Source organism: Pongo abelii, chromosome 7, assembly GCF_028885655.2.
Source record: "Pongo abelii isolate AG06213 chromosome 7, NHGRI_mPonAbe1-v2.0_pri, whole genome shotgun sequence".
NCBI classification, from domain to species: domain Eukaryota; kingdom Metazoa; phylum Chordata; class Mammalia; order Primates; family Hominidae; genus Pongo; species Pongo abelii.
In genome coordinates, this window is record NC_071992.2 from 146,247,490 (window position 1) to 146,268,319 (window position 20,830).

At 36.9% G+C, this 20,830-nt stretch overlaps 1 protein-coding gene and 1 non-coding gene across 19 annotated transcripts in view; both read right to left on the reverse strand.

Moving 5' to 3' along the window:
- CYRIB (CYFIP related Rac1 interactor B) overlaps nt 1-20,830 on the reverse strand; it is a 177,032-nt gene that overhangs the window by 26,237 nt on the left and 129,965 nt on the right. For 13 of the 18 annotated variants that reach the window (XM_024250511.3, XM_024250507.3, XM_024250510.3 and 10 more), the window contains 2 exons: nt 11,772-11,854; nt 3,734-3,855 (listed from right to left, as the gene is read on the reverse strand). In XM_024250511.3, the coding sequence (XP_024106279.1) occupies nt 3,734-3,855; nt 11,772-11,844 (195 nt within the window). In that variant the 5' untranslated portion in view covers nt 11,845-11,854. 18 annotated transcript variants of the gene reach the window in all.
- LOC112134799 (small nucleolar RNA SNORA25) lies at nt 976-1,102 on the reverse strand. Its single transcript, XR_002916150.1, has one exon. It is a non-coding gene; the product is annotated as a small nucleolar RNA SNORA25 (small nucleolar RNA).

Sequence of the window (20,830 nt, forward strand, 5' to 3'; positions counted from 1 at the left end):
TATAATTCAACATCATTAGCATAGTAATAATAAGAAAACTCTATGTTAGCTTTGTATCAGACACAGTGCTATGCTGTTTACATGGATTGTCTAATTTTATCTTCATAATAACTCTGTGAATTGCTTCCACATTTTTGACTATGAATAAGGCGGCCATACCAGTTTTTACACTGACATTTCCTCTTAAATTACAGTTGTTTGCAATGTTTTATAAAATATAAGTACCTGGTGCAAGAGCACAAACAATTTTATAGTTTTTTTTTTTAATTATACTTCCAAACCAACCTCCAAAAAGACTACCCATTTTACAATACTTCTTGCACTGACTGAGATTACTGTTTCTTCACAAACCAACCAACTAAAACTTCTTCACAGTGATGTGCACTTACTAGCATAGCTGACCATTTTTTCTGTTGTCTGTGCTTTTTTATGGGTAGAATAGTTGGCTGCTCTAAGTCTTATTAATTAACACTATTAGGAATTTAATTATTGACCTATGACTGTTGTAACCATCAGTTATTTGTATATTTGGTGTATATTCATCTTTTATTTGTACCTTCCTTTCTTAATTTGTTTCTCTACTCTTCAGAAATATTTTCTCTTTGTATCATTAAACCTGCGTCAACTTCTCAACAAAAATTTCAACTGTTTGAATAGTTACATATCTGTCCCCGATCTACAGTAGATTTAAATGCAGCTTTTCAGTTTTTTAGCTTACATATTTTATATTTCAATGCCTATTTCTCTTTTATTACTTCATTTATCAACGTTTAACAATGGTACCTTTATAAGTTGTTTCAAGCCTGGTAAGATGTATCACTTACCATTGCTTTTTACTTTTCCCTTATATTTTGGTGTTCTTCAATGTTATTTTTCTATGTAAACTTTCTCTTTTCTTTTAAACTTGGAGACACTTACTTACTTTCTCACATCACCAATCATGGACTATTTTTGAGTGAGCTATGCATGGCTATGTCTTGTATTTCCTCAGGAAAACAGCACTATTGAGTGACTATGGTATCCTATGCAAAACTTCAATCTCTGGTCATAGCATTACGAGATCCTGGTTTCACAGCCCTAGAAAGTCTCTTTGATATATCCTATATATAAACTTTTCTACCACTATACTCTATTCCAGAAGATTACAAATGAATCTTAATATGCATTCAATCAAATCTATAAACAGACTTTAGAGAAAACACTATTATTATTATTATTTTATTGTAGAAAGCCTTCCCACACACAGAAGCAGAATAATTCTCCCAATGGGAAGTACTGCAATTAAAAAAAAAAAAAAAACCCCGGGCTGGGCACAGTGGCTCATACCTATAATCCTAGCACTTTGGGAGGCTGAGGCGGGAGGACTGCTTGAGGCCAAGAGTTCAAGACCAACTTGGCCAACAGAGCGAAACCCCATTAAAAAAAGCCTAAGAGTTCTATATTTAAAAAAAAGATGAAGAAAAAAAATGAAGAAGAAAAAAAAGAAAGGCTGGGCATGGTGGTTCACGTCTGTAATCCCAGCACTTTGGGAGGTAGAGGTGGGTGGATCACCTGAGGTCAGGAGTTCAAGACCAGCCTGGCCAACATGGTGAAACCCCATCTCTACTAAAAATACAAAAATTAGCTGGGCATGGTGGTGCACGCCTGTAATCCCAGCTACTTGGGAGGCTGAGACAGAATTGCTTGAACCTGGGAGGTGGAGGTTGCAGCGAGCCGAGATTGTGCCCCTGCACTCCAGCCTGGGTGACGAGAGTAAAACTCTGCCTCAAAAAAAAAAAAAAAAAAAAAAAAATCAAACAGGTAATGAACAGCGTTTGTCTCTAGCGAGTAAGATTTTTCTCTTCATAACAACAAGCTTTAAAGAAGTTTAATGACCTAACACTTATAAACAATTTAAACTAATTTGTAGCACTGATAACCATCATAAAAAAATTTACCAATTAATTAAGATCCTACTAAATCATTTAAAACTTTCACTTCCACAAATGTTTGATTTTTCAAAATACGTTTAAATGTTTAGAGAACTTGAATTTCACAGAAATGGTTCTATGCCTTAGTTACTGAAATCTTAAGGTTTTACTTAAGCCAATAACATTGCCAAGACCAAAGCCCTTGTATTTATTTGTTCAACAGCTAACCGCTTACTAAGTGCTGTAAGTTTACAATGTACTAGGTGCTGATAATAACAAAATATATAAGAAACCAGGTTTACCTTCCTCAAGCTGGAAGTACAGTGGTACAGACATAAACACTCAATAGTAATGGTTTACCTCCCCCCACCCCCGCAAAAAAAAAAAAGAATGGTTCCCACAAAAGAAACTGTGTAAAGTGGGCAAAAGAGTAAGAGGAAGTAGGAGATTATTGGGGGGGGAGGGGGGGTGTTGAAGAAAAAAATGAAAGGAAGGGCATTCCAGACAAAAACAAAGGAAGGGTGCATATCAACAAACAGAATTCACACCAGAATTTCCCTCAGTTAATGACACTACGATCTGCTATTGTAAAATAAAAACAAGGGCTAGGCATGGTGGCTCATGCCTGTAATTCCAACACTTTGGGAGGCCAAAGCAGGGGGGGATCACTTGAGGCCAGGAGTTCAAGACCAGCCTGGGCAACATGGCAAAACCCTGCCTCTATTTGTCGGGGGATTAGCCAGGCATGGTGGTGAGTGCCAGCTACTTGGGAGACTGAGGCAAGAGGATCACTTGAGACCAGCAGGTTGAGGCTGCAGTGAGCTGTGGTTGCACCACTGCACTCCAGCCAGGGTGGCAGAGCTAAACCCTGTCTCAAAATAAAATAAACACCATGGAATCATTTAACTCTCTCTCTTCCCTTACCCTAAACATTTGGTCAATCACCAACACATGTTTTGAATCACCACCTTCTGGTGTCTGCACTTGATTCTGCCTTCACTAGTACCCCAAATGTCAAAAGAGAAATCAAGGTGGATATGGAATGTATGCCCCAAAGAGTGACCTTGATGACCTCTGCACTCTTTGTTATAGACAATAATAAACAAAACAGAGGATGGGAAAAATCAAGAAACACAGCACGGGCAATGGCTTCAAGAAATGCAGTAATGAGAAGGGGAGAGATGAAGGCCCAGGGGACAGGGAGTTCCTCTGCGTAGTTCTGGACACCTAAACATGGACGTGCTACGGGGAAGAATTCAGTAAAAGAAAAAAGATAGAAGATTTAATTAAGAGAAGAAATAATTAAGAGAGTAAAGTTTCAGAACAGGATGAAGAACAAAGGTAAAGAAGTCAGTCTTGGAAAGAAGCAGGGACACAGCTTCTTCTGAAAAACAAAAGAAACAAAAAATGAGATGAATGCAAACCTGAAAAAGTTCAGCAGTTTGGGAGAGGAAAGTTGAGGGAGACCACACTACATATTTTCTTTGTGATGTAAAGTCATGGGGAAGCTGTACTGACTGTAAGGATGATTTCCACTTTCTCCTAAGAAGCACCATATAAATACTGCAAATTTCAGGTATAAGAGCAACCCAAAAAGTAAATAACATTTTCTTAATGTACAAAAACTACCTATTTATGGAATACAGTTTTTCCTTTTATGCTCATTTCACTGCAATCACTTCTGAAACAATGCCAAGTGAGCATCCTTCAAATATAATACTTAATATGAAATACAGAATTCTGAAGTCTAGAAAACAATAGAGATTAAAAAGAGGTGGGACGGTAAGTTTTAGTTAACTAGAAAATACATAAATGTGCTTTACCTCTCGTATTTCGTGGCCAGCTCCTCTGTATGATTGCAAGTCCTCCAAGATGCCTTCTGCATCTTTTAATACTACATTCACCTGATTATAAATTTCCTTCTCAGACTCTGTAGGCTGGGCATCTAAACAGCAGGAAAGCACAAGAAAATTTACAGTGACATGAATTTTTTAAAATACATGTGTAACTCTAAGCAATTAACAACCCAAATTTCCAAAGATGAGTTAATTCTAGTTAATGTTGACTTTGAACTTTTTAAGAAAAGACTAATACTTTTTCCATAGTTCTACATTTAAATGACTAGTTTGAAGTTTATAGATATCACAGAAAACAAGGGAACACCAACATTATTAACTTAGTTTAAGTTCCAAATTAGTACTTGGTATATTAAACCAATCTGAGAATTATAATTAAAATTTTTAATTGTGATAGTTTTAACAATCACTTTTTCTACTACATTCATCACTATCACTGCAAATGCATCAGAAATCACAGATTTTAATGCAAAAGAAAGCCTACTAAAACATGTTGCTCATGTATAGTTTAAGACAAACTATTTTTATTTTCCTATAAAGTTCATTTTACTTTTAATGACTGAGTTTTGATATAAAAAAGTAAAAAAACTTTAATAGTTTTTAGGTGCTCACCCCCTTTTCCAGGAATCACTTCGGAAGTGTCTCAACACATATGATATTATAGGTTAAAGAAGAGAGGATATCTATATCTAACAACAAACCCAAGAGAGTATCACTGAACTATTCTGCTGATGAACGGAAGGTCAGGAATCCTGTGCAGAGGAGTTCAAGTTATAAAACTGCTCCACAATTACTCAGCTGCTGGAAACTAGATACTTTAAGCTACACTACAATACTATTACTGAAATTTTGAAATACTAAAGAAAATCTGAGTTCCTACACACTCGGGAGTAAGAGAAAAATGAAGGAAGAATTACAGTTATAAAAAGCAGAATCAAGGACACAAACATATGGGCATTTTCACCACCTGTGGTGTTAGCTGCAAAACATATGTTAATGAATGACTAAATCTGGATTTCTCACTGCTTGACTCAAGTTAACAGAAATCTTGCTTTTAATAATACTGGTCATTTGTTTCTCTAAGGACAAATCTTTTATATTTTAAGAAAAAAGGTGGACTCTAAGAGGAAATGAAGATTTCTTCACAAATCTTTCCAACTAGGCCACATTCAGCACCACAGGTAAGGCATAAAGCACTTAAAATCATAAACATTATGATTATTGTATTTTAGAGAAAAATGACTGGCAGATTCCTCCATGCTAAAATTTTCTCTTATGAGGGAAAAGGAATCAGTCCAAATTTATAAGATGAAGTAAGAACGTTTTTAATACTATCACACTGGTCTTTAAGTTTAAAAATATTTTAACAAACAAGAAGGTTTTTGGTAAATCTTTGTCTACCAATCATATAAAATTAGTTAACTAGACTTTTCTGCTCCTTTCTACTTCACCACAAATACACAATTTCTTTATTCCTTTACTTAGAACATTGTAAAGAAACTTTGTTTACACATGAAACTGGGAGTAAAGATCCCTAAAAACTGTAACTTTACTTTGTGCTTGGAGCAAGTCATAATTCAATTCTACCTATTAAACCTGCCAAATAGTCAAAAATATACAACATTTTTTTTTTTAATTCAATAATTACATTACCAAATTTTAAACTCAACATATGTAAAACAGTACTACAGCAACAATAAAGTAACATTCATATGTAAAGTCAACTTAAGAATGTATTTACATATCTGTTCCCTTATTTTTCAAATTTCTTTTCAGAAATCATTTTTTAGGAAGAAAATACTGTGACAAAATAATTATACAAGAGGATCCAATTGAAAAATTAAAAAGACTCTCTATCCAAGGCTACAAAGGTATTATCACTAGGAACAAATACTGATATTGCAACTAAATGGTTAGCTTTCTTATAGATCAAGCTTTGCTATTTAGCAGTAACAATTTACTGCTAAATATTTTACATTTAGCCAGACCATATTTTCCAATGTAATAGTTAGACATACACTCTTTTTAAAAAAGCACACTTCATAACTTTTATACTTACATCAGATGCAGTAGAGAAAAATATGTTTTACATGCAAAAAACAACAATCTTACACTTTTTCATATGGAATTGTGAAACTACAGACATAACATCAATAGTAGACACGTATTTAGTTTGAATTCATGAAGTGGGAATTCATGACAAAGGACAATAGTTTAGCTATTATATATCAAAGGTATCTGTGAAGTTTGAAAATGCTAGACTATGTATTTTAGGTGTGGTGACTAGCTGTTAACATAAAAATGTGACACTGAGACTTAACATACAAACGAAACATTATCAAGTAGACTTAAGTAGACCTTGTAAGTGGTTAATAACTAGTAAAGGTTTAATAACTACCAAGAAATTTAAAAATAGAGGAGAAGATTTAAGTTTCCCTTTAGGGTGAGAAAAACACCCAGCACCACAATGATTAAACATTTTTTAGACTGTCACAGGAAAGTCACATTTATAATTTTGAAAGCTGCTGAAGACTGCTATAGAAACAAAGACAAACAGAAAATAGCAAACAAGTAAGCACTACTTTACTGAAAGCAAGTCATGCAAAAGGGTGAAATACTAGGAAGGGGGAAAAGCTGTATAAAACAAAGCTTTTTATTTATTTTATTTTTTTTTTTCAAAAAACGGTACTATATAATGCAACCAAGACTTGTCACTTTGATTTTCCATAGAAAAAAATGGCTTTACTATTTAAAAAAAAAAAAGTACCATTTAGTCAGCTTACAAAAGGACATTCAAAATTGCAAAATAATGTATCTACTACTGAAAGTAGACATATTCATCACTCATCAAGCTTAGTTTTTAAAGCTGTTCAAGGGAAATTAAGGCATGTTTCAATTGTTCTTATTGAAGGTAAATTAAAAATTTTAGTAACTTCACACTAATTTCCTATAGGGTGGAGGGTAGAAAAAGAGTCACTAAATATAACTGCTAAAATTGAAGTCGTTATAATATGAAAAGAAGCAAAGATTAACTATGAAATGAAAAAATAAAAAGTCAACATAAAAATTATAATTGTGATAAGGGGTCTTTCTGCTTTAATTTTACATTAATTCATTTAATAAACCTATGCAATCTATCTCGGTAAGTTACATCAAGACAGAGACCAGAATGTACAGTACGTACCACTGGTACATATGTAAACTCAATACCTAGATTTTCTGTAATACATTTTGAATGAATGAGAGGGTACAGAGACATAAATAAATAAGCCTCTGGCATGAATTAAAGGAGACTACTATGCTTTTTGATCTCTGAATAAATAGGATCCTATATCATTTTCAAAAAATAAATATAAGAAAGATGACACCAGAATAAAGATATTTCAAAGTACAGGGCAAAACCAACTGAAACTATGCAAGAGATAAATGAAAAAATAAGTTAGAGTAGGTCCCAATATTTCTAAATGATAAGGGGGAAACAAGTAACACAAAGGACACAAGAACTATAGAGGAAATGCATGACTCAATGGAAAGGCACTATAACAGAATCAGAGAAAATAAATTCTATTTCTCCCTTAACAAACGACTACCTCTATTTACTCTCCTATTTTGATTTCCCTGGAGGTAAGTGAGTCAAGTTTAAAAAATACTTACTGAACTTCTATCATTTAAAAAGCACTATGCTAAGATTGGGAAAGGACACAAAACTAAATAAAAGTCTCTTTTCTCCCAAGAACTAGAATTTAGTGAGCTAGCAGATATAGGAGTTACTGAGGGTAAAGATTTGTCATTAGAATAAGCTATAAATTAACACTGTTGTTATAAAATAGGAAATTCCAACAACTAGAAGAGGCTATGCAGGCCCCCATTCAGTGCTTTTTTTTTTTTTTTTTTTTCAAAGACAGTCTCACTCTGCTACTCAAGGTGGAGTGCAGTAGAGCAATCACAGCTCACTGCAAGGGCACACATCACTATTCCCAGCTAATTTTAAAAAAAAATTTTTTTTTGTACAGATAAGAGTCTTGCCATGATAAGAGTCTTGCCATGTTGCCCAGACTGGTCTCAAACTCCTTGACTCAAGTGATCCTTTTGCTGTAGCCTCCCGAAGTGCTGGAATTACAGCCATGAGCCACTGCACCTAGCTTGATTGAGTGCTTTTTATATGCTGTCAATAGCATAACTGCTGCCAAATTTTATGGAGCAATTTTGGGATTATATTTTAACTGAACTATTACTAAATAAAAACAAAATAAAATCTTATCATATAGGTGTAATCTGTTCTAAGGAAAAAATCCTTCTATCAAGACTAAACGTTTGACTGAATGCAGAATAACATTTCACGCCTTAAGGTCTCTGTCCACGTTGTTCCTTCTTTCTACTGTCCTTTACTATATTAGTTCAAAACATTCTAATTCACTCTCCAAAACCCAATTCAAACATCACCATCAGAAAGTCTTCCATGATGGGCCAGGTGTGGTGGCCCACACCTGTAATCCCAGCACTTTGGGAGGCCGAGGCAGGTGGATCGCCTGAGGTCAGGAGTTTTGAGACCAGCCTGGCCAACATGGTGAAACCCCATCTCTACTAAGAATAAAAAAATTAGCTGGGTGTGGTGCTGCATGCCTGTAATCCCAGCTACTTGGGAGGCTGAGGCAGGAGAATCGCTTGAACCCAGGAAGTGGAGGATGCAGTGAGCCAAGATCATGCCATTGCACTCCAGCTTGGGTGACGGAGAGAGACTCCGTCTCAAAAAAAAAAAAAAAAAAAAAAGGTCTTCCATGATGATTCTCAATCTACTCACTGCCATTTAAAGTTAGTATCTTCATGAGCTACACATTGAAAATAAATAATTTAAGTAAAACTGAGTTTTCTGGCAGGTGGGCACCTGTAATTCCAGCTACTGTTGGGGACTGAGGTGAAAGGGTCACTTCAGCCTGGGAGGTCAAAGCTGCAGTGAGCTGAGATCATGCCACGGCACTCCGGCCTGGGCGACAGAGACTGACCCTGTCTCAAAAACAAAACAAAACAAAATTATGAGCTTTCGTTTCTATCCTCTCCTACTAGATTGAGAGCTCCCAGCATGTATGGGTTGTATCTTAGTTATTTTGCATCCCCAGCACCTACTGGCTGGTATACAGGAGGCAAGGCATAAATGTATGTTGAACTGAAGTGAAAAACAGTTACAGGGGTCATGAGAGGAGCAAGTTAAAAGAATAATGATTTACTTTAAAGACAATCTTAATTTTGTAAACTACAAGATTCCATTAAATTATGGTTCAAATGCACTAGAGTATGTCATTTGTATATAGTATGATACAAATAGCCAGGTAATCTGCATGAATTATTTCTATAGTTACCCAACTGCAGAGACATATTGGGATAGACTTAACCAATCAAATTAATAAAACAGTAAAACTAAATTACTCTGGTGACATGAATATTAAAGTGCATCTAGAAATAAACAATGTAGTAATAATTACTCTAGCAAAAATAATGTGGCTTTAAGTTATTGAGAATCAGCAGATAACTATGTTGGCAATTTTGAGTCTGGTATAAAGCAGTATAAAACAGTTTAAGAGAATACCCATCTGATGGGCCAAGGTCACTATAGTAGCTTATAAGGTAAGCTTTTACAAATGCGTATTTCCAAAAAGAAGAAAAATATACAAATGGATTAGAGATTAAATTAAGATAATGCCAATGTTAGAATCAAAAGAAAATGTATCTAAAAATCTAAATAAGAAATAACAATGGGTAAACTCTAGTTTGGTATACAGTATGCTGTCACTAAATTTCATTTATAGTATACCAGCAAGTATAAAGCCAGAAGATCTACATTGGCTGATATAGGCAACAAGATCTGCCTTTACAGTTAACATTTTATATGTATTTCTGCATTATTGGTTATTATTGTTGTTTGCAATTTTTACCTTTTCCTGTCACTATTATTAGATTATAATAATGTACTGGGTGCAGTAGCTCACACCTGTAATCCCAGCACTTTGGAAGGCCAAGGTGGGTGGATCACTTGAGCTCAGGAGTTTGAGACCAGCCTGGGCAACATGGTGAAACCCCATCTCTACCAAAAATATGAAAAATTAGCTGGGCTTGGTGGCATGTGCCTGTAGTCCCAGCTACTCTGGAGGTTGAGGTGGGAGGATCCCTTGAGCCAGGTAGGCAGAGGTTGCAGTGAGCTAAGATTGCGCCACTGCACTCCAGCCTAGGTGACAGGGTGAGACCTCATATAAAAAAAAAAAAAGTGTGTGTGTGTGTGTGTGTGTGTGTGTCTGTGTGTGTGTCTGTGTGTGTATAAAATGATCCAAACACTCCCATAGATTGGAAAGCCAAGACCAAGTAATCTTTTAAATACTACATTTAAATTCATGCTTCCCACTTGACCATAACATAATGCTAGGTTTACAAAAAGATCAAGTGCCAAGTCTTGAACAAGATCTTGACTATCAAAGTCAAGATTCTGTAAATGTAAGGAATTTGAGACAAAGAGGAAAAGGGAGACAGAATAGCAGAAAAAGACACAAGACCAAGTTTGAAACAGATGCAAATAAACTAAAATACAGCTCTAATGTAAGTTGCCTCATCTGAAAGAATATCTTCAAGTCAGCAATCTGCTCAACATCCTCAAGCTGATTAAAAGTCATGCTAAACATGCACTTAACATAGCACTGGTAAATTGTTGAGAAGGGTCAAGAAAACTAATATTCATCTAATATTTAATAGTATTTCCCCTAAAAACCCAATTTCCCCTGAAACCCAATTTCCCATGGACCTGATATTGATTTACTACTCTTTACTAGCCTGTACACAGTACCCAAACTGTAACAGATCCTTTAAAGAAATGGAATAAAAGTAGAAAATAACCAGAGACCACAAATTATTCTACAAAATGGAGATGGCTATAAATTGATGTGTTCATATGAACTGCCATGGTTTAAAATGATTCATAAAATTGAATGAATTACATAAAATTGTAAAAACTAAACTGAAGTTGGAGGAAAAGGCAGTGACTTTCTGGGGATTTATTTTAAGTGATTTATTTGTTTTGTTTTTAAAATCAGAAAACATCTTAAATTTTAAGTATATAAAAATACATTCTAACACTTAAAAATATAAGAGATCACGTGATTAAAAACCTAAGGAATACCTCTTCACCCTTTCCTAACAATTTTCTATTGATCAGTTAAAATAGCATCATTCACACTAAAACACCAATTTAATAATTCTTCTCAATTTAACAACCAGACAAGCTAAAGCAATATCAACAGCCAAAAAAAGCAAAAGCTTTGCAACATGCACCGAGGTCAATGACACTTACCTGCCACTCTTAGACCATATTACAATAGGTCATGCAACATAAAACAAACAGAAGGCAAATTACTTAAAGGTCTGTGAACCCATTATTTTTCCTTTTATTTAGAGTCAGAAAAAATAAATTCCTGAAATAAATACATTCCATTTTTTAACTTTTCAAATTATCTGCAAAGATTAAATAATTTAGGTTCACACTTACCTTTTAATATTATGCCCAAATTACTGAGCTCTGAATGGCCTTCATGAACAGATTGATATTTGAAATACTTAAATATGTACCCTAGAATAACTGAAACCTGGTCGATTTTTCTTGACTACAATATAAGTTTTCCCCAAATATTGCTTCTATTAATAAATCTTGAGGTAGTACTTGTCCTTTCCAACAAAATTTTTTCATAAAAATGTTTTCATTAGAGAATAGATTGCAAATTACAAAATAATCTCCAACTAAGAGATATGAAATCTCTTATAAAAACTCAAAGACATTTTATCATCACAATTTAATCTATAAAATAGGACTTCCAGTTCTAGAAGGCACCAGAAATTTACTCAAACAATTCATAGCTCAGTCATGCAAAGCAGTTAAAAAGATGGCAAAGTGGAAACATTCATTTAGTGCAAGACAAACGCAGTCTACTGCAGGCAAAGAGAAATAGATATAAAATCATCTTCTCACTTTCAAAATCAAGGAAAAAATTTGGCCCCTGCTCAAGGTCTGTGCATGTCAAAACTTTAAGAAGATTCCCCATGTTAAGGTACCTGTCAAGACAAGAATGAGAAAAGAGAAAATATCCCTTTATAAAAAAGAACATCTGAAGTTTACTTAAAGAAAAATAGTAACAGGGAAAATGTTCATTAGGCCATGAATTCATTCTTCAGGTTACCCAGACTGTGCTCTGGCAGACAGCAAATCGGGTTCTCAAGATGTTGATATGTAGGACCTAGAGGTGAAATGTGGTTTTCCTGTACACAATGGCACAACTGTTGCTCTAATTCTTCTCAAAATTCTCCCAAGACAAGTTTCATTAATGGCCTTATAATGAAAAATTCTTTAAGTATTCCAATAGTGCTAATATTCTGAAAAAGAAATTTCTGATCAAGAATTATTTACATGTAGTATTGTTAGTATAGCACTGAAACAACAATTTATTTCAAAGCCAAATATTAATACATTTGGCCATGTCTCACCTTTGCATCTCATCTTAAAACAGTATAAAACTTTCTTCCCGCATGCAGTTAAATAAAGCATATATTTCTAACCAAATTTGGATTGTCAATAATTTGTGGAGGTACGGAGACTACTGATTCAAGATATGCAGCACAATTCTGATTTTTAAAATAAAATTATTATAGGATTACAAGCGAATATTGTTTGATATAGTCACTAAAGCATACTATTAGAATGTTCATCATAAGGCTACTTGCTTCATGGACTAATGAAAGGACAGCACTGGCTACAGACTCAACATGATTTTAGCAAATGAAAAACTAAATTATACATATGATGGTGATGTTTGCCTACGATTAAGAAAAAATCATGCAACCTTTGTTTGATTCCCATGTTTAATTAACAAATATTCTGGCTGGCCTTCACTGTGGTGAGTATAATTCATCTTTCACCTTTACCATTATGCACCAGCTGTGAAGGGCTAAAGAGACTTACTTTCAAAGTCCAAGAAAAAATGTGCTGCATTGTGGTCTATGTCCCTGGTTAGCACCTTAATGAGATTACCCATGCCAGCAAACCTAAAAATAAAAATGGCAACATCGTTTAGTTCCAGTAAAAAATTTTAAGCAGAGGCCTGGGATTTGGCAAAGGCTGGCTTGCTCATAATTATCAACAGGTGCAGGTTTATATGCTTTTGGCATTGAGAATTTGGAACAACAAAAGCACATTTGGCTCTGAGTTTATAGCTCCTGTCCCTCTTTTCCACATATCAAAAAAGTTACATAAAGCAAGATGGGAAAAAAGATTAGATTTTGACATATAACTTGCAATATTTACATTTTATTACTATCTATGTTAGTGTTACTCCTTTAAAATTTTTGAGGCATATATTTCTCAATTTAAATTAACAGCAAAACTAGATGTCTCAAATAAGTAAATATAGAAACCATTTTTTTTAAATAATAGGGATATTTTCCTTCTTGCAGAGTCAAATCCTATTGGGAATACAAAGAAGAAAGTATTCAAACCACATTTAACCATTAAAGCCTAAAGAAAGTTATCAATTAATGACCCATCTAAAAAAACTTTACCACACATAAAATGTTTTTGATATCTTCTATCTCCTAAGATTAATCAAACTTATTATTTAACTCTTAGACTGAATAATCAACTATACACAACTATACCATGTATGGAACTTAAAAGTTAACACAGCAAACAGGTACAATAGGGAGCCAACAATTATCACAACTTAGTAGGTTTGCAGAGGAAAAAAAGTGAAAATACTGCATTGGCATAAATGTTGCCCAAGATTTCCATAATGCAGTGAGGACGAAAGTGGGAAGTGGGGTCAGAAACATCCAGGAAACCAGGTTCAAACCTGGAAGGTAGAGTAAAAAAAGGGGAGGCAAACTATGGTATCACGGCTACCCACATCCTCCTCCCTCCAACTGCTGTACTTTTCCTCCAATTGCTATGTGTTTTTCTCCAAAGATCCCGTTGCTGGCAAATGTAAATAAGGCAAAACATAAAACAATATTTTTATTAAGAAAAAAAGACAACTTGCCACTCACTCTCATTATAAGAAGCTTGAAAAAAGTTAGCACTTCCTGTCACCTGTGGCATCCCCCTCTTCTACCTACTCTCCAACATCAGCATGTTTCTAACTGTAAGCTTCCCACGAGGAAATACAAACAGCTATTTGCTTTAGAGGTCAAAGTCTGATGTATGGAAACACAAATTTCTTATAAAATGTTAAAAGCAATCTAATTTATTCATATATGGTAAGTACTGAATGGTTCTTCCCTTTCGAAACAATATTCCCCCAATGGGGGAGGTGGAGATCTATCTTCTTTTTATATTAATATTTCTATTACACAGAATTTCAATGGTCTGATTTTGTACAATACTTTACACAAGTGGATTAGGTGACATTAAGCTAAGAGGGAAATATTTAATATTTCGTCTTAATTACCTTATACATTGTAAAACATTTAATAATACCAAGCTTTTATATTAAAGGAAAAGATAAACATTTTTCCTAAATCATTACACCCAAATAATTATCTCGAATTGGTTACTAAAGTTATTCAATAGATGTTGGAAGAAACCATTTGGAAGTAGCATTATTTCACAGCTTTAATTTTTAAAAGCTTTCCAACATATATGGAATGACTGTATCCAAACATATATAAATTTTCTCACTAACAAGAACTGAGACCAAATACACAAAAAATTACCTAGTGGTATCAAAATTGCAACTACAGATGAAAAATATATCATGAGAAAGGACTATAATTATTTTTAGTAGGAAAACTGCCATTTGGTTTTAGGAGTTTAATCTATGGAATCAAACCAGAAATTCGACTCTAGCTTACTAGCTGTTTGACCTTAAGGATGGCAGTTAACCCTTCTGGGGACTCATTTCTTGATTAGTAAAACACAGGTAATTATAGTAAATATCTTAAATTCCTATTATGAGGGTTAAATGAGATTAAGCACTGACTCAGCTTAGTGTCTGGCACACAGAAAACATTTAATAAATATTGGCTGTTGCTGTAATTAAAACCTAAATATCACAAAATAACCTTTTAAAACGAATAATGGCTCTATTTCTTTTAACATAAACCTGAGTCCTTACCAACACATTCCAATGTTATAAATCAGAACGAAGCCCATATTTGTCAAGAATATTGCTGAAATGTTGTCCTAAAATTAGTTCTATTAACAGGAAACCATCATCAGGTATGCATGGAGAAGAGGGAGATTAGGTTTCCTTACCTTTTTACCTGTACGCACACAGTCCAACCTTGGGGAAAATTTTGGAACTAGCCATGTATGTCTGCTCCATTTTCCTACAGCTCATTCTGTAAACTTCTTCCTCTGTATATGGTTCTTCTTTCCAGGCACCCGAGGCTAATGTGATCCTCCCCTCCTCATACTTGGGAGTATGACCACTACATCAGACTTGGTCCTGACCTATTTGCTCTCCTAAGGATTGAGAATTTCTTGCCTATTTATCCCATACACAAACACTTAGTTTGAAAATGGCTCAGTTGGCTGGGTGCGGTGGCTCACGCTTGTAATCCCAGCACTTTGGGATGCCAAGGTGGGCAGATCACGAGGTCAGGAGTTCGAGACCAGCCTGGCCAACACAGTGAAACCCCATCTCTACTAAAGGAGGCGGCAGTTGCTGGGAGCCAAGATCACGCCACTGCACACTCTAGCCTAGGCAACAGAGCTAGACTCCCTCTCAAAAAAAAAAAAAAAAAGGAATTGGCTCAGTTTATCTAACACAGTGTTTCTCAGTCTCAGCACTATTAACACTTTGGGCTGAGGAGTTCTTTTGTTATTGGAGTCTGTCTCACATTGTAGGAAATACACCAACATCTTGGGCTTCAATCCACTAGATACCAGCAGCTACCCGCCATACAAGCTGTGACAATCAAAAATGTCTCTAGATACCGCCAAATGTCTCCTGGGGGCAAAATCACCCGACTGAGAATCACTACAACAACTGTTGTCCAGCACAAAAATTCGCTCTACCACATAGCACACAGAACAGATGCTACATAGGCAGCCCATATCACAATGTCTCTTTGAACAAAAACTCATAGAAGTTTTCAAAGCTCTAAAAACAGTCCCATTATAACATTATCGGTTCTCCTATCCTTTATAAGAATAAACAAAAAATTAAAACCATAACCCTATCTTGCTATATTTTAACCTGGCCAAAAACCAAACCAACAAACAAACAAAACCCTGCTGTCCTCTCACTGTGACTGTTTTCAACTAATATGACAGTGGTTAATCATCAGCTTAGGTGGGACCAGACTGCCTGGGTATGAAACCCAGCTCTGCCACTTCCAAACTTTGTGACTTCAGTCAAGTGTTTTTTAACTTCTCCATTCCTCAGTTTTCTCATGTGTAAAAGGTGCATATTAATAATATTCACCTCAGAGGGTTCCTAAAATCATTAAATGGGTTAATATAAGCACCACATTTAGTTCCATACCTGGCAGTTTATTTACTATCACTGTTGCAGCTGTCAGTGCAACCTAACTAGGGGCTCTGTTCCCAGCAGCAGAACTTATGGAATGTGAGGCGTGGGCGGATGTGGCAGTCATACTTCCTGCCCTAGAGGATGGCAGTCTGTCACAAGAGAATGAACCAATATTACAGTGCAAGGTCTCAAAGAGTGTCCTGGAGTCATTAATTTCCTTCCATTCATTCCCGAGTTCCAGCTGTCACTTCTCTCAGTCCAGTTGCTTGATTTTCCTCTGGTTTTAAGATACCCTAGTTTTTTTAAACCAATACCCCTTTTAGCTGTTGAGTTGGATTTCTGCCATCTAAAGGAGACTAGTAAGATTTCTAAGTTTCGGATGAATAAATACATTTGATATGAAAGATACCAAAGGATTTAAGATTTTTTTTGAGACAGGGTTTCACTCTTGTTGCCCAGGCTGGAGTGCAATGGTAAGATCTCGGCTCACTGCAACCTTCGCCTCCCAGGTTCAAGTGATTCTCCTGCCTCAGCCTCCCGAGTAACTGGGATTACAGGCATGCACTGCCACGCCCGGCTAATTTTGTATTTTTAGTAGAGACAGGGTTTCTCCATCTTGGTCTGGCTGGTCTCAAACTCCCAACCTCAGGTGATCTACCCGCCTCGGCCTCCCAAAGTGCTGGGATTACAGGCGTGAGCCACCAGGCCCGGCCAGATTTAAGATTTTAAAGCAGACTATATAAAGCAGACCCAAAACACTATTGATATATTTTAGAGGTAACAAATATTATCATTTAGAATAATAAACTAAGTCTTACTATCTGAATTTAGAAGGGAAAAGCTAAAGAATCTTCTTCCAAATTATTTTTATTGTAATCCTTCGATTTAAACTAAATATTGTATTTACTAAATAAGTTAAAAATAAATTTAACACAAATTTAATACACAGAAACCAGACATGGTTTACCTCAGGAGTTGTCCTACTTCTGGTGGAGTTTTTTTACCATGAGCCCTTACATTAGACATTTGTTTCCACGTTGACAACTTATCTGGAAAGCAACACGCCCTTCCTGGCCGGTAGTCTGTGGAATGTATTTTTAAGCTAACAAAAGGCACTTAAATACATTAGACCATTTTCCCATAAAACATTTGAAAAGAAGTTTCCTTACAGAATAATAGCCAATAGAAACAACTATACCCTACAATTACTATAATATTTCCTCTATCTTTCTAGAAACTTCCTAAGAGATGCTGTTACTTCACTTACTTTTTCCTCCTCAAGGTACTTTTTAATTTTGTCTCCTCTTCCTAGAATGCTAGTCCCAAAGATTTTCCCACGACTGGCTTCTTTCCATCCTTCAGGGCTCATCTCAAAAGGCATCTCTTTGAAGAGGCTTTTCTCTGCCAACCTCCTCAAAGGAGTTGCACCGGTTGCAACTTCTAGTGATAATCTTCTACCTACCTCTTCACCCAACTTATTTCTTAAGCATATTTATCACAATCTGAATTTCTCTTAATTGTTTAGTATCAGTTTTCCTCACATCCAGCTTATAAACGTATTAAAGATTTGTGAGTGGCCAGTGAGAAGGAGGGGGAAGAAAGAAAAGTAACAAACACACTAAGCAGCTTCATTTTAAATCAGGGTTTCTTAAACTCAGCAATACTAACATTTGAACTGTACAATTCTTTGCTGTGGGGGACTGTCTAGTGCCTTGTAGGTTGTTTAGCAGTATTCTGGGCCTCTGCCCACCAGATACCTCTTATCACCCCTGCTCGCAGCTGTGACAACCAATAACGCCTCCAGACATTATCAAATGCCCCCTGGGAGGCAAAACTGCCTGTTGTTGAAAGCTGCTGCTTTTAACATATGACCACCAACCTGAAGTGCACCCTCAGTTTTGATACCTCACTCAATCTCCTCTCCCACTTTCCCAGGTGATTATTCCACACATTAAAAAAAATTCTTACCTTTCTCATGATCTCTTCAAAAGAAGAAGAAGAAGAAGAAGAAGAAAACCACAAAAACCCAACAACCCATCCTCCATTCTCACTTGCAGGAAATGACCTCACTGTATCTTTCACACACAAAACACAGAAGCATCTATCTTTTCTACCACCCTCTCTTCAGTAACCATACACCCACCCTCTGTACCTGTTTCCTGAAGGACAACCTTTCCTCTGGGGCACTACTTCTCCCACCTGCTTTTGTCTCCTCAAGGACTTCATGTGCCCTCTACTACAACATCATCTTTCCTGTCCTCTTTATAGCAAGGCTTGTCAAATGAACTGTCTGCAGATGTTTCTCTCCACCTTTCAAACTCCTATTCTTTCAACTCATTCCAGTTTCGCTGTTATGCCCACTACAATGAAGCTGTCCCTGTCAAAGTCACCAAAACTTGCATTTGGCTAAATCTAAAGGACAATTCTCACACTTCAACTTACTGAACTAGCAGCTCTTGACCCAGTTATCACCCACGCCTTCCTGAAAACACTTTCTTCAAAATTTTACATTCTGAACAATACATTATCTTGAGTTTCCTTCCTACTTCAGTTTTTCTTTTTCAGTACCCTTCTGTTTGGCATACATACATTTATTTCTTCCATCTTAAAACATAAACAGAAATGTACCTTGATTCTATTTCCCTCACCAGCTCCCACCCTATCTATTCCCTTGCTTCTCTTTGCAGCAAAATTCCTTAAAAGGAATAATCTAACACTCAGCATCTTTTATTTCTCTCCTTTCATTCTCTATTAAACCCACTGCAATGTGGCTTTTATCCCCATCCCACACCACCAAAACTGCACTGGGAAGGCCATCAGGTAACTTCCACGTTGCTAACTCCAGTGTCAATACTCAGCCCTTACACCTTACCTTGCCTGTCAGGAGCATCTGCCCTGACACTCCCCTCATCCTCCTCAACACACTTTTATCATTAGCTTAAAGGACAGCACGTCTCACCTCCCCCACTGCCACACCTCCCTACTTCTTGCTACCCTCACTTCTTGCTAAGGTTGCTGGTCTCCCTGTTTCCAATCCAGCCTCCTCCTACAATCTCTTCCACATATAAGAGGCAAAATACTCTTTTAAACATATAAATCATCCTTTCTCTGCTCAAAGCCATGCAATGACTCACTAACACACCCATAATAAAATCCAAATTCTTTACCAGGTTGATACGATTTGAATTTGTGTCTCTGCCCAAATTCAATGACAAATCAAAGACAATGGGGAAAATGCCTCGAAGGCATCTCAGAGACCTTTGTGGCAGCTCCTCCCACCACAGACTCAGAGGTCTAGGGGGGTAGAATGGTTTCATAGGCCAGGCCCAGGGCCTGGCTGCCCTGGGGACACTGCTCCCTGCATCCCAGCCACTCCAGCTCCAGCCACAGCTAAAAGGGTCCTAGATTATGTCTCAAGCTGCTGTTCAGGCAAGCCATAAGCCTTGGCAGCTTCCATGGGTGTTAGGCCTGCAGGTGTGCAGACAGCAAGAATGTTGAGGCTTGGGAGTCTCTGCCTAGATTTCAGAGGATGTATGGACATGCCTGGATGTTCAGGCAGAAGGTACACTGCAGGGGCAGAGCCCTCATGGAGAACCTCTACTAGGGCAGTGCACTGGGGAAATGTAGGGTTGGAGTCCTCACTGAGGCACTGCCTAGCGTAGCTGCGAGAAGGGGGCCACCATGCTCCAGACCCCGGAATGGTAGATCCACCAACAGCTTGCACCATGCACCTGGAAAAGCCACAGACACTCAATGCCAGCCCTTGAGATCAGCCATGGGAGGTAAGCCCTGCAGAGCAAGAGAGGCAGAGCTGCACAAGGCCTTAGGAGCCCACCCCTTACATCAGTGTGGCCTGGATGTGAGACATGGAGTCAAAGGAGATTATTTTGGAGCTTTAAGACTGAACAACTGCCCTGCTAGGTTTCAGATGTGTATAAGGCTTAAAGCCCCTTTGTTTTGGCCTATTCTGCCCTTTTGGAAGGGGAGTATTTAAACAATGCCCGTACCCTCATTGTATCTTGGAAGTAACTAACTTCATTTTGATGTTAAAGACTCATAGGTGGAAGGGACTTGTCTCACCTCAGGTGAGACTTTGGACTGTGGACTTCTGAGTTAATGCTGAAGTGAGTTAAGACTTGGGGGACTGCTGAGAAGGGTTGACTATATTTTGCAATGTGAGAAGGTCATGAGATTTGGGAGGGGCCAGGAACAGAATGATATGGTTTGAATTTGTGTCCCTGCCCAAATCTCATGTCGCGTTGTAATCCCTAGTGTTGGAGAAGGAGCCTGCTGGGAGGAGACTGGATCATGGGAGTGGACTTCTCCCTTGCCGCTGTTGTGATAGTGAGTTCTCATGAGATCTGGTTCTTTTAAAGGGTGGGGCACCTCCCCATCTCTCTTCCTCCTGCTCTGGCCATGTAAGACGTGCCACCTTCCTCTTCGTCTTCTGCCATTCAAGGTTTCCTGAGACCTTCCCAGCCATGCTTCCTGTACAGCTTGCAGAACCATGAGCCAATCAAATCTCTTTTCTTTAGAAATTACCCAGTCTCAGGTAGTTCTTCAT